The sequence below is a fragment of the Plodia interpunctella genome, chromosome 4 (genome assembly GCF_027563975.2).
Source record: "Plodia interpunctella isolate USDA-ARS_2022_Savannah chromosome 4, ilPloInte3.2, whole genome shotgun sequence".
In the NCBI taxonomy this organism is placed as follows: domain Eukaryota; kingdom Metazoa; phylum Arthropoda; class Insecta; order Lepidoptera; family Pyralidae; genus Plodia; species Plodia interpunctella.
Window position 1 is genome coordinate 9,589,938 of NC_071297.1, and position 14,066 is coordinate 9,604,003.

The window sequence follows — 14,066 nt, forward strand, 5'->3', positions numbered from 1 at the left end:
AGAAAGAAGATTAAAATGGGATAGAAAGGCTGAGATGCATATACTTGTAGGATATTCAGAAACAGTGAAAGGGTATCGTGTATATGATCCTAAAAAAAATATTTTAACTGTGAAGAGAGATGTGATAGTGATGGAAGAAAACAACAAACTATCAGACATTGTTACTGAAAACACTGGAACTTGGATACAAGATATTGAAAGTGAAGCAATTGAGTCACCAGTGATAATGGAAGGTGGCAGAGATTCAGTGGGGGAGTCTTCAGTGAATGAATCTCTCCATGATTCAGATGTTAATACATCTATATATACCGATCCATCCAGTGAAAATGATGATGACACTCTAATCACCTCAAATATAGAGACAGATATTTCAAGCAGTGAGTTAGTACCACTTCCAGAACTAGCACAAAGCAAAAGAATTCGGAGACCCCCTGAACGCTTCGGGATGGGTAACATCTGTATACATACCTCAAGTCCAGAAATTGAACAGATAGATTTCTCAGAAGCACTAAATGGTCCTGAAGCTGATCAATGGAGAAAAGCTATGCAAGAGGAACTTCAATCCTTTGAGGACAACAATGCGTGGGAGATGATCGAAAAACCAAGTGATGGCTCTATTGTGCAGTGTAAGTGGGTGCTAAATAAAAAGCTAGATGTGAATGACAAAGTGCGTTATCGTGCAAGGCTCGTTGCCAAAGGCTTTACACAAAAACGTGGTGTTGATTACCAGGATACGTTCTCTCCAGTGGTAAAACATTCTACTCTTAGGATGTTGTTTGCTTTAAGTGTACAGTATGATATGGACATAACACACTTGGATGTTACCACAGCATTTCTAAATGGACATTTAGAAGAAAACATTTACATGTGTATCCCGGAAGGACTTGTAAACAAAAGCAGTGGTAAAGTTTTGAAACTCAAAAGAGCTATTTATGGGCTGAAACAGTCAGCATTAGTTTGGTACAAAAAGGTGAAAGATTGTTTGCTTAAAACTGGTTTTAAAATGAGTAAGTTTGAACCTTGCTTGTTTACAAGATTTTCTGGGAATATTAAACTTTTTGTAACTATTTATGTGGATGATTTTTTGATTTTTTCGAATAGTTCCATAGAAACTGAAAAATTAAAATTGGTTCTAAGTTCTGAATTCAAATTAAAAGATTTAGGACGTGTTAGACGCTATTTAGGCATGCGTGTTAATGTTGATAGAGAATGTAAAACTGTAACAGTAGACCAACAGGAATACATAGAGCAACTGTTATCAAAGTATGGAATGTCAGATTGCAGAACAGTAGATACTCCTATTGAAAGTAAATTGAATATAGAAAAGGCAGAAAATTGTGCAGCAAATATTCCATACCAAAGACTGATAGGAAGTCTAATGTATTTGGCAGTTTTGACTAGGCCTGACTTGTCATATTGTCTTAGTTACCTTAGTCAGTTTAACAATTGTTATAGTGAAGTTCATTTCAAATATGCTAAACGGGTATTAAAATATCTACAGAAAACAAAACATTATTGTTTATCATACCATATGAATAATGTATCTATGGAATTAACTGGTTTTGTGGATGCAGACTGGGCTAGTGACAGTCTGGATCGAAAATCATACACAGGATTCTGTTTTGTTATGAATGGTTCAGTGATTTCATGGCAAAGTAGGAAACAAAAGACTGTCTCCTTATCCAGTACGGAGGCAGAATATGTTGCTCTATCAGAGGCGTCCAGGGAAGCTGTTTATTTAAAAAATCTTTTGTATGAGCTTACTGGAAAAGAATGTGTAATTAAATTAAAGTGTGATAATCAAAGTGCATTAAGATTAGCAACAAGCCATCAGGCACACACTCGATCAAAACATATTGATGTTCGATTTCATTATGTTAGAGATGCGGTAAAAAATAAATTTATTCATATTGAATACATTTCAACTCAGGAAATGCCTGCTGACTTGTTAACCAAAGGTCTTGTGTCAACTAAGCATTATAAATTTATGCATATGCTGGGGATTAAAGCTAAATAACTAAACATTTTTTTTTGTAATTCACATTTATTTTGTTAAGTGGGGATGTTGGTTTGTTGGTAACAAAATGTTTCGTTACTGGCAACTATGTCATGTATTAAAAAAAAAAAAAATAAATAGTCTGTTTCGAAAAGCTAACGTGTTTTAATAATTCTTTCATGTGTCAATTTCGCCCCATTAAGCATTTAACAGAATTGTTAAAGGTGTCTTTTCTCGCAAATTACTGAACTAACGTGCTGAAATAAAAGCGATTTAAAAAAAAAATATCTATGCTCTTGAGATCTTGTACAAATTGTGCGGAAGTGGGTGCCGCCTGCGCATGTCTTTCGTTAACCAACAAATAATATAGGAAACAAATGTGATGTAGGAAAAGAAACAAACTCTTAACTCTTTCATCTGGTTCTGCTCAGGCAAACCCAAGAAGTGCTTGACATCATCAATGATTATGTCTGCTAGTAGCCTGATAAATAAAGATGCCAAATATGTAGTTGAGAAGAAGAGGAAATTAAGAAAATTTTGATATTGTAAAGAGACTGTGGGAGTTTCATTCATTATTTTGTCGGATACGGTAAAAACATAGTCGATTCATAGAAATCGATTGTTTTTAAGGCAGCCATGGTATTAATTTCGCTTTTATTTCCTTTTAATAGATCTAAGGATCTACTTTTAATCGTGTTTTTTGAGTACACGTAATATAAAGGCGGGAGTTTACTGCACTGACGCGACTAGACCAGACGACTTGCACGATAACTTGCTACGAGTGAATCTGCAATAATTATAAGTTTAATAATAATGTCCCCGTCACGGCGAACAGATACGCAATATATTTTCTAAAAATATGTCTGCCTCATTTCATTTAGTGAAAGTAATTGAATTACCAATATGATTCCATTAATTTGATTGAATTTCGCTTATAAAACCCGATAAATTGAACGGGACATAATATGAAGTTTTCTGTCAAACAGTATTAAATTATATTAATCAGGCAAAGTTAATTACATTAAGTGCAGTTTGTGATGAGCACGACTGCTGAAACAGAAATAAAAAAATGTCGTGCTCTACACTTTAAAATTAAAAATATTTCATTCGGAAAATTTTAATTTCTTAAATTTTTATCTCTCAGATTTTTCACGTCGACCTCCAAGTTTATTAGAAGCGTTCTGGAGTATCAGCGAAGTTTGGGGTCAGTGTAAATTAAACAAACTTTTTGTTAGCCTATTGATGTGGTCCACTGCTGGGCAAAGGCCTTCCCTTTTCCACAAATCTCTATCGAGAGCAGCCTGTTGCCAGCCCCACAAGGAAATTTCTTTCGCGGCCTCCATTCTGGCAATAATGTCCAGCCCAATCCCACTTTAGCTTGGCTGTATTGGCGTCTACGTCAACAATTCGAGTTTTGGGAGTGCACTTCGAGTTTCTAATTTGGTCTAAACGACTTGCACCTAATATGTTGCGCTCTATAGCTCGTTCTAAACATAAACTAAATTTTTGAAATTCGCCTGTGATTTTTAAAACCGGCGGCGGCTTGTCTGGTGTCAACCATAATGGAAATCCTTGACTTGATGATACTTCTAAATGCTGTAGACATTTTAGTTGGTGTTCGCAAGTGTGTCCCTGTAGCATCGCATATGAGAATTAGCTGCAGATGTTGCCCCAGCCGATGTAATGGCATCTTAAAACTTGAGATTCCCTGTTTTGCTACGCGTCGAGACTTGCTTCTTACTTGGAAACTTTCGATATTAGCTGGAAAGAACGTTTTGCTCCCTTCAGGGTAATTTTATGTTAAGTGCGATAGTTTGATTGTATGGGGTATTTGGATCTTTATTCTGTCGTGTTGTGACTTTATGTGTCATGAAGTGAAGGAGTTTCGACTGGCTTTGAGAGAAAACTATGAAAGGAACTCCACTAACAAAAGCCTCGCTATTAAATCATATGATGATGATTCTGTCGTGAGTTTGACTTTGACGTCCTCCGTGTAACGGTCACCAAGCCCATCCGCTAGCCGGAGATCCTGGGTTCGAGTCCCTTAGCGGGCAAATATATGTGTGAGGTCCTGGGTGTGCTGTGCCCGTCTCTGTGTTTGTGTACATCGAACTTAGTTATTAACGTGGACTGTTGAATGTAGTCCATTTTTAATCAAACTTACCAAGGTTAGTAGGTAATTTACTTAAAAAAAAAACTTATTTATTTTTTATTAAATATATTTTGTTTTATTAAAATCATTTCAAGGTATCTACAATGACTTTTACAAAAACCGCCATCTATTATCATGGCAATTTATATTGCCTGCTGTTATTTCACATTTTTTTAAATTGTATCACTTTAATTACCAGCAAATGGAATATTCCCGAAAAAAAATACAAAATAAACTTCTCAGAATAAAACCAACAAGTAACAATTTCTAAACTCTCAATTTACATAGAAACAAAATTAGCCACAGGCTATGACCTGAATGAAAATAATAAAAATAATGCTGTCATAAAAACCTTTCACTGAACTTCGTTAGGCAAGCTTGCCTGTCACTGCACTGAATCTAAAATTAAAAATGTATAGAAGCGTTTCTGTGAAAGGTTCTAGGTCAAATACTACACGTGCTTGTGCTTATATGTGTTTGGAAACTAATCTGACTCACATATAATAATTTTCATAGATCACCTTGCTTCATTCAGAAAAACATCGTGATGAAACCTGCACACTGATTGTTTATTAACTTGTGTGTGAAATGGAGAAGGCAATGGCAAACCACTCCATTAAAAATGCCAAGAAAGTTGTTGTATATGTTTCATTTCAAGTAATGTCCACGACCCTCTGCCATGAGGAATACGACTATAAAGAAGTATTATCGAATATACATTTAAAACTATTAATACTACGACTTACATTATTTTGTGACTGAACTAATTATTCAGGGCTGTCGATGCGAACAAATAAACGGAGAAATAAACAGCGAGCTCCGCTAACTTGACCCGCTTATCTTCTTAGCTGAACCATTCTGATTGCAAGCAGCGGGGCTAGCACGAATGTTTGCGAGAACGTAATCTTATCGAAAACGTTCGAATTTCTATAAAAAAACAACAGTTCCATTTAAGTATGATAAATACGATATACGCTTTTAATTTAAATTGTTATAATTAATTATTTGGCAAAAAATACATTAGAAATATAATGCAAAACGAAAAAAGGTCTGTATCTGTAACCGAAGGCTGCACTTAGGTTTAGTCGAAAATAAACACGATACATACTAAACGGTCAAACTTATAACACCCCTCTTTTTACCCTGTACAAGAAAGTGTACCATAGGAACTCAAAGGATTTCAGATCTATATAAGTCAGTGTTCTAACATCGTAGAGCTTGTGCTACGACATGTAAGTGCTACCTCGTAGAGGCTCTACGACATCTCTGTTTATATTTGCGCTACAACACAACTTGATTGCCTGTACGTACACGGTGACGTTAAGGTACACATTTGTTATGGCTTTTTAAGTAAAGTATAGATATTTTGCCAAAGGTTTTTCACACTTATGCTACGTCAAATATTAGTAGGTCACTGAACAGGGTTCACTTTTCCATTTTTTCTCATCCATTTCGTAGGTTCTTGTGCATTATTCGAGCGCATACCCATAGCTCACTTAATAACACTTTGACATCCTCTATCCGTCGAAGGATCAACACAGAATAACGTAGAAATTGTATGAAGTTTCGACGTACGTCATCTCATGTCAGTGTCAAATCCTACAGAAACTATTGGAGTATGACGGAGCTACAACGTACAACGCGACTGAGCAATGGGACGCGGCTTTAGTTGTCGAACCATTGGCACGAATATTATTTCCGATATCGAGCTATTATGGTTTTCCCGTTCTACCAAAACACAATGCTATTTCTACTATTTATCTAATACAAAATTAATTTGTAAATTTCAGCGTTTTAGGCAATTTATACATACAAAATAACTTCTAAATATAAAACACAAAATATAACCTAATTGTGTTTGTTGTTCCCCAAAACAACTCGTGCATAATGGTCGCGGTAATAGTTTAATTAATTTTTCATTTTAATCGGTAGAAAATTGACTAGAATCGTATCTAATTTTATGTTAGAATTGAATAGAAACTATTAGTTCTGATTGTATGCTTGTAACGTTCGAGCTTAACAAAATTGATACTATATACTACTTTATCTCCCATTTTCGCTTCCCTGATTAACTTGCGGCTGTGACTGTTGAGGACTGTAGATAAACTATCATAAAGTGTTGTTTTAGTTGTCATGTTCTAGAGATTAAAATTCTTTACTCTAATAGTGACGCCACGAAGCCAAAAAAAAAACTCGTTCGCCTAAAATTAAACAAAAAAAAAAATCTGACGTCAACCTTATTGGGATATGCTATTGTTACCTATCAGTTGTTAGGGGTAAGTGTCACTTAGTCGCCAAACATTAAGTAACAAAACACAATGAACTATTTCAACTAAATCTAACACATCTATTGGACCTCTCGCGAATTCCCTTCAACATATCTATGATCAATAATTGACTATAACTATATATAGGCTGTGGTAGAATCTGATTCATTTAAATGAATGAATTATTATTTACTTTTTAATGCTCAGGCATCATGGACTGCCAGCCCGAGCCGCCGCAATACTGCGCGATAGCGACCGGGCCAAAGAACTCAAACAGCGCACACAGCTTGCCCCGCACTCAGTCGCCGAGCACGCCGCGCACGCCGAACACGCCGCATGCCCACACTGACAACCAGGTTGGCATTACTAATGTTGCTTGAAATACAACAGTTTCACAGCTAAATAATTAAAACAGCGCACAAAGCTAACCCCGCACTGAGTCACCGAGTATGCCGAACACGCCACATGCTCACTGACAACCAGGTTGGCATTACTAATGTTGGCTTTAGAAATCAAACAGCGCACACAGCTAGCCCTGCATTGAGTCACCGAGCACGCCGCGCATGCTGAACACGCCGCAAGCTCACACTGACAACCAGGTTGGCATTATTAATGTTGCTTGAAATAAAACAGTTTCACAGCTAAAGAATTCAAACGGCGCATACAGCTTGCGCCACCCCAAGTCACCGAGCACGCCGAGCATGCTGAACACGCCGCATGCTCACTGACATGCGGAGGTTGGCATTAATAGTATTGTTTGAAATAATACGAAGTTTCACAACTAAAGAACTCAACAGTTCGCCTCGCACTTAGTAGCCGAGCACGCCGAACATTTCTTATGCTTTCTTTCGACTAACGTTGCTTTTACATAGACATATACTTGAAATACATCAGTTTTCGGTACTCAGCTACAGCTTTCCCTATTAGCTATTAGCTCCGCCAAACATTCCGCATGCACGCTCACACTGACAACTTCAAAAGTAGGTAGCATGAAAAGCAATTGCTTTTCATGATTTTGAGTTTAATGGAAATCGGTTCAATTTTTTTTATTTTTTTTTTATTGCATCTTTACCAAGAGTTTTTTTTTATTGATTTCTTTACTTTATCAAGCGGCCCGTCCCATCTTCGATCGGGTGAAACATGTAAAGTTTTAAACATATAAGCATGGACAGACAGCGAGAAGCTTCTTTATATTTTAGTGATTTATTTACGTACATTAAAGTATTGTCAAAGTGATAAATGACATATTCATCATAAGTCAATTGTTTAGATTTGAGATAAATATAATTGATTAACGACTAATTGTTTGAATAAATTAAGTACAACAATCTGGCACATTTCCATACTAATTTTACAAAGAGAAAAGATTTGTATCTACAATCAGCATAACAGCATTTCCAAATAGACGTCTGGTTGGTGGCCAGTCGTGAAACCCAAGTCGAATCTTCAAAATTTTAAGGTTGATTTACAAGTGCATTTCGGATTTCGAAGCGTTAATTTAAGCAAAAACTCGCTCAGAAAAAAGAGTAAAAAAATCACTTAAAACAAAACTTAACGTCTTTAAATCTAAAGTCGACCCTTTTTGGGAATGTTGAATCGATTAGTTGCTACACAACTTCATTATACGATATGTTAAAATTAAATTGTGACAGCCTTGGAAATAAATATTACCTGGTATTTGAAGAGAAGTATGAATTCTAGTTCAGTGAGAACGGCTTTGTATAACCTCATTCTTTACGATTATTTCCTTCACTCAATCATGCGTATCTTTTTCGAGTCGATGATTTAAGCGACGTGCTATTTTTAATAACAAAATGTAATATTCTTTTCCTTTGTTATTTCAAATCAAGCAATGAAATTTAGCTTTTTGTATAGTTAAAAGAAATATAATATACCTCAGTCTTCCATAATGTTGCGAACTGTGATATAAAAATGACTTACTTAATAATTCAGGAACCATTAGTTTAAATGGTAGATACCATTATATCCTTCTCCGTACTTTTTACTACATATATGTAAAATTTTTAAAAGATACTACGAACTATTGATGGATAAATAATCGATAACTTCAATCGAAAAGTCCATATTATCGATAGGCCTATCAACAGTATCAAACCGGGAAGACAACGATATTATCGATAGTCTATCGAAAGGCTATTGATAGTTGACTATCGAGCGGCAACAAAATTTTGAGTACATAAAGCGTGATGAGGTAACAGATACATACACAAGTGAAGACGGCAAGTAACAATTTTGCAAGTAATAAACTAATTTATTACCGTAATAATGCTAATAGTGTTAGTGGAGCCTCCTTAGTTCATGATATACCTACACAGGATGTATTCAGCCACGTCTCACAGGCGATTTATCATTTAAGCTAACTTGAATTAACTCAGCATTCACACGCTCTACTTGGCAAGAGTTATGCCCTCACAAACCAAAGACAGAGGAAACATTAATGAAGTCAAAGCTAATTCATTTGAAGTGATTTTCAGGGGATTTCAATTACTTTTATTATTTTACTGGGCCCTTCGCTTCAAGCTAGCTAAAATTATTCTGTTTCGTTGGTATAATGTTTGTCGAAAACTTAATATTTTTTTAGGATAAAAAATATATTTACGATGGGTTTAAAATGTATTTATGATACAAAATAACCGTAAACCACTTAATCTTAAGTCAAATTAATGAATATATAAAAAAATAATGTAATTGTTACGTAGTAAAAGGATTTATATCTATATATAATAATAAAACTGTATATAAGAGGGGTCACTTGTGTACATTGAATATAAATAAAAAAATACTTCTAGGGGTCATCAGACAAGTAATTGAAACAAAAAAAAAATTTTTGAAATTATTGTTTATTATAAGTGAAGACAATAATGTTGATTTAAAATCAAATAACACTAGATCACCGTATTATTTATATAAATATATATTTTGCACCCACATATCATTTGTATGATCAAAAAGTTTGGCTTTTAGATAATGCTTTTATTATTAAGTCCGCCTATTATACTTATATAGTTTGTATTTCCGTGACATAAAGCTTAAATAAATAAAAAATCCAGAGTTACGTATTTTTTGGTTTTGAAATAAACTAATTCTGAATATTAAAATACTTTGGGTGAAACGAAGTCACTAAACATATTATCAATTTCGACTCACGTTAATTTTCTTTAAACTAATAATAAATTCTAAAATTGTAGCCCAATTCATATGTAAAATTCCTCTTGAAGACACAATGTACTTGAAAAGACCTTTAAATTTAAGCCACCCACACGGCTCGCTACATAAGTACTAATCCCAAAGTGCTTAGTCTCTATATATATATCTATTTTGCACTTAAATATAACGCCCCTTATTAGTTGGTTCTAGCAAACAACTAATCTCGCAGGTTAATGAGATCAATTAAACCTTGACTACATCAATTTAACATTCATAGTGTGAAATTGATAGGGTTAATCTAATTATGAATAATGTACTTTATGCTTGCTTCTAAAATTGGCAATGAGAATAGGTATGTAGCTACTTATCATAAAAATATATTAGGTGGTCCTCAGAGCGTTTCGACCGCTGCGTCTGCGCTGTCATTACGATCCGTCAATTTTCTTGAGGATCATTTCCAAAGCAAATAAGTAATTCATAAAATTGACATAACTATAGTACAGATGGTTTTTTTTGAAGTCAGACTGTACAACTAATTGAGATAACTGTGATAAGCTCAGTTAAAATTTTCAGTTAGAATTGAATAATGATAGCGCTGCAGCGGTCGAAATGCTCTGAGAAACACCCATTGAATAGATTTAGGTACTAACATGATCGAGTTACGAACAAAATTATTGTTTTAATATCCATGAAAGTGAAGCTACTAGATAACATTTTAATATAGTGTCCAAACTATGAAAGTTGCCCTGCGGAAATATGCTTCTATCTACTCGTATATCAGAGACAGTTATTTGTTAGACTTTTTTTTAACTTAGGAATACACGCGTATACAGGTTTACTTGTATCAAACGCAAAACCTCCTAAAGACTACTTAGGTACATAAAAAAAAAAAACTTTTATTCTACGACTTTTCGTGACTTTGGTTTTTTTTTCATATAAAAAAATACAATCTACTTTGCGATTCTACACATCTTAACTCTATGTAAATAGCCAAGCAACACGAGACAATACAGTAGCGTTATGTAGTGGAATCGAATACAGAGTTAACATTTTATAGAAACGACATTAAAACTAAAAAAAAAGGAAAATTTTTGTATTTATTACGTTTAGACAAAAGTCGTAGAACAAAAGATGTTAGTCTATATGTACCTTATGCGCCTTTGGAAGGTTATGCGTTAGATACCAGTAACCCTGTATAAGCCTTTTTTGGCACTCGTATAAAAAGGTCCCTTTAAAATTTATTTCGAGAGTTATTTCTAATATAAATATTTATTTTTAGGCTTGAATGCCTTTATTCTTTTATGCTTTATTATTACTTGCCCTTTTAGTCTTTTTTTAATATGCCAAATCGCTCTTCAGCCACCCACTGAGGTCCAATTTAAAAATTTCGTCATAAGTGTGGGTGTAAATGCTGGTCGTATTTTAAACCAGACTTTTTTTTTTCATTTCCTATGCGTAACGCCAAATTTAAAACCACAGAATGATGCTTTTAAATTATGAATTTGAGTTTTTAAATTATTTACCTTTATTCACAGAGTGATTCCGGACACAGTGTGACGAATGGGGCGTTGAGGTCACACAGAGAGGTGGTGACCACTAGAACACCATTACTGGCCGCGCATCAAGAAAGCTGTGTCTAACGTTAATAGAAAAAAATACATTCCATTTTATTAGAAACTGGCTGGAAAAACAATTTTATTATTTTAATTTTGTAATTTTGCTAAAAATAGGTTTTAGAAGATTATGAAAAAAAAAACCATTATTTTTTAAAAGTACAAAGAATTAAAAACGAAGCCAAATATTTAGCATAATTGTAATTTATTTTAGAGTTTTAGTGTATCGTGCATTTATTTATGTTTAAAATCCGTAGCTGTTTCCCAGTTTATAGAATTTGTTAATTATATTATATAGAGTCTATTAGTTTTATCAATTTTAAAATAGATTTTCGAATTAACTGCGTGTTTGAAAAACTGAATTGTTTATAGGAATCTTTTGAATTTAAAATCAACAAATTTTGTATTAATTCTAAGTCCACTAGGCGTTTCATAAGGGCTATTAGGAAAATTTGAGACAATGACTGATAATGATCAAATTGTAAATATCTATGGATATTCTTTAGCAGATATTGTTAGCATAATAACGTTAGACATAAGAATAGGTAGATAACTCTAAGAGAGGGTAAGTAAATAAAAACGTAAAATTTTAAAACTGGCTCTAAGCTAACATAAGTTTCCCAAATAACTTTAATAAATCTGTATAAACTATGTTAAAAATCTAACGTGAAATTATTTTCATTTATGTTTGTATCGCACAACGTGTATGTAAAAATGTTATTGTAAAAATGTGTATGTAATTGTAAAAAAAAATATTCCCAAATTTTAGAATAACTGTTAATGTTCATCAATTAACATTTTTTCATCATTCTGAAAAATGTTAAATTTTTAATAAAATATTAAAGCGTATTATTTTATTGATAAAAAAAATACGTACATTTTTGTTAAAAATAAATAAAAAACGATTGTTCAGAAAATATTTTCGATTATTAAATAATATCAATTTGTTTTCATGGTCCGTGATTTATTGTAACAAAAACAAAAAATTTTGCCCATGAAAAATTAAAAAAGTAACCTGAACACTAAATTCATTCGATGGCACGGACTACAGTTAAGGAATTTTAACAATTGCTCATGAATTTACCTACTATTGCACAGAATTACATGATTAATGTAACAAAATGAATAAAAAAATCATTTTTTATTACATGTGATTCAATAAAATATGAAAATTTTGTTGTCTTTTATTTTACATCTTATATAATGGAAAATGTTATGAAATTCCAACAATATTAATAAAATTTGACACAACATAGCCCAAATTCATGATATAATTATTATAATATGTTTTTTCATCGCGCGAAATTGGGGCTAAAATAAATCTACTATCAACTTTCGAATTCAAATTCAAATCATTTATTCAGAAATTAGACCTTCACAGGCACTTTTTCTCGTCAATTTTTATATTCATAGTTATTTCTCACAAGCTACAAACGGCATTTCGGAACGACCACTGCTGAGAAGAAATGCCGAAAGTAACTCATTTGAACAGTGTTAGTTCCTATCATGCCAGATCGGCTTACCATTATTGTTTCTTACAATGTTTTTTTTTTAATAATATATAAAAGTAGTAGTATAGTCAAAAGGTATATCATAACAGGTTAAGATTGTGATCCGAGTGCTGATTATAATATATATATATATATACCGATGTGAAACACAATTAACTTACATGAAAATAGATGAGAAACGAGATGACCAGTTCCCTCTGGCAGCACCCGTTCACGAGTTGACGCATGGGACAGCCATCGCGAAGCTCAACCATAATAGAGGGAACCTCTCGACCCGGCCCACGACGCCACTACCAGATTGACCATTTGAGTGAGCATGACACACTCGATTCCCATGACTTCATAATTACAAATCTTATTCGTCGAAATAGAAGTATAATTCAGACACTTGAAGATCACAAATCACGTACATGTTTTACAAATAAAATTTAAATGTCACAATATATGAATTATTATAACAAAAATAAAAATTATGAATAAAATAATAAAAAACAGTAGTAAAATAAAAATTAGGAGATCATTTTTTATTTATTTATTTATTTATCATGTGTGGAGTGGCAGTTTATTGTGTAATACGCTTTATCCATTAATTTTTTCTTAACATAAGTTTTAAATTTTTTCATTGGCAGATTAATAGCCTCTGCAGGGAGTTTATTGAATAATTTTACACTTTGACCCACGAAAGACCGCCGAACCTTTTTAAGCCTGAATCTGTTCATACAAAGTTTGTGCTTATTTCGAGTGTTTACACTATTTACTTCGTTTAATTTTTTATATAAATTTAAATTTGATTTGACAAAAATAAGCACATCATAGGTATACTGACATACAACAGTGAGGATGTTAATGATTAATTTGAAGAGTTCTTGAAGAGAATCTCGAGGTTTTAATCCATAAATAAAACGAATAGCTCTTTTCTGTAATACAAAAATTTTTCCTATCTCAGCTGCATTATCCCAAACTAATAGTCCGTAGGACATAATGCTATGAAAGTAGCTGAATTACACAAGTCTAGCTGTATCTATGTTCGTACACTGTCTGATCCTTCTCACTGCAAAAGCTGCCGTACTAAGTTTTTTGGCCGTGATTTCAATATGTTTATCCCACTTTAATTTGTCGTCCACAGTGATCACAGTCCAGTCCCCAGGAATTTAGTACTATGTACCCATTCTAGAGCTTTACCATTTACTGTTAAAGGTATAACATTGTGCGAGTTATTTAAGAGAGAGGATTTAATACATTTTGTCTTCTCTGTATTTAGAGCTAAGTTGTTGGTTGTAAACCAGTTAAGCACTACCGACATGCTATTACTTATAAAGTTATAGTTTTCACTTTTTCTATCGACTTTAAATAATAAGG

At 33.4% G+C, this 14,066-nt stretch overlaps 1 protein-coding gene across 4 annotated transcripts in view; it reads left to right on the forward strand.

Moving 5' to 3' along the window:
- LOC128669198 (hemicentin-1-like) overlaps window positions 1-11,355 on the forward strand; it is a 162,715-nt gene extending 151,360 nt beyond the window's left edge. For 2 of the 4 annotated variants that reach the window (XM_053743820.2, XM_053743819.2), the window contains exons 16-17: window positions 6,623-6,771; window positions 11,119-11,355. In XM_053743820.2, coding sequence (XP_053599795.1) covers window positions 6,623-6,771; window positions 11,119-11,223 — 254 coding nt within the window. In that variant the 3' untranslated portion in view covers window positions 11,224-11,355. The remainder of the gene's footprint in view (window positions 1-6,622; window positions 6,772-11,118) is intronic. The other 2 variants (XM_053743821.2, XM_064435922.1) reach the window with 1 other exon arrangement.
- Window positions 11,356-14,066: the final 2,711 nt, after the last annotated feature.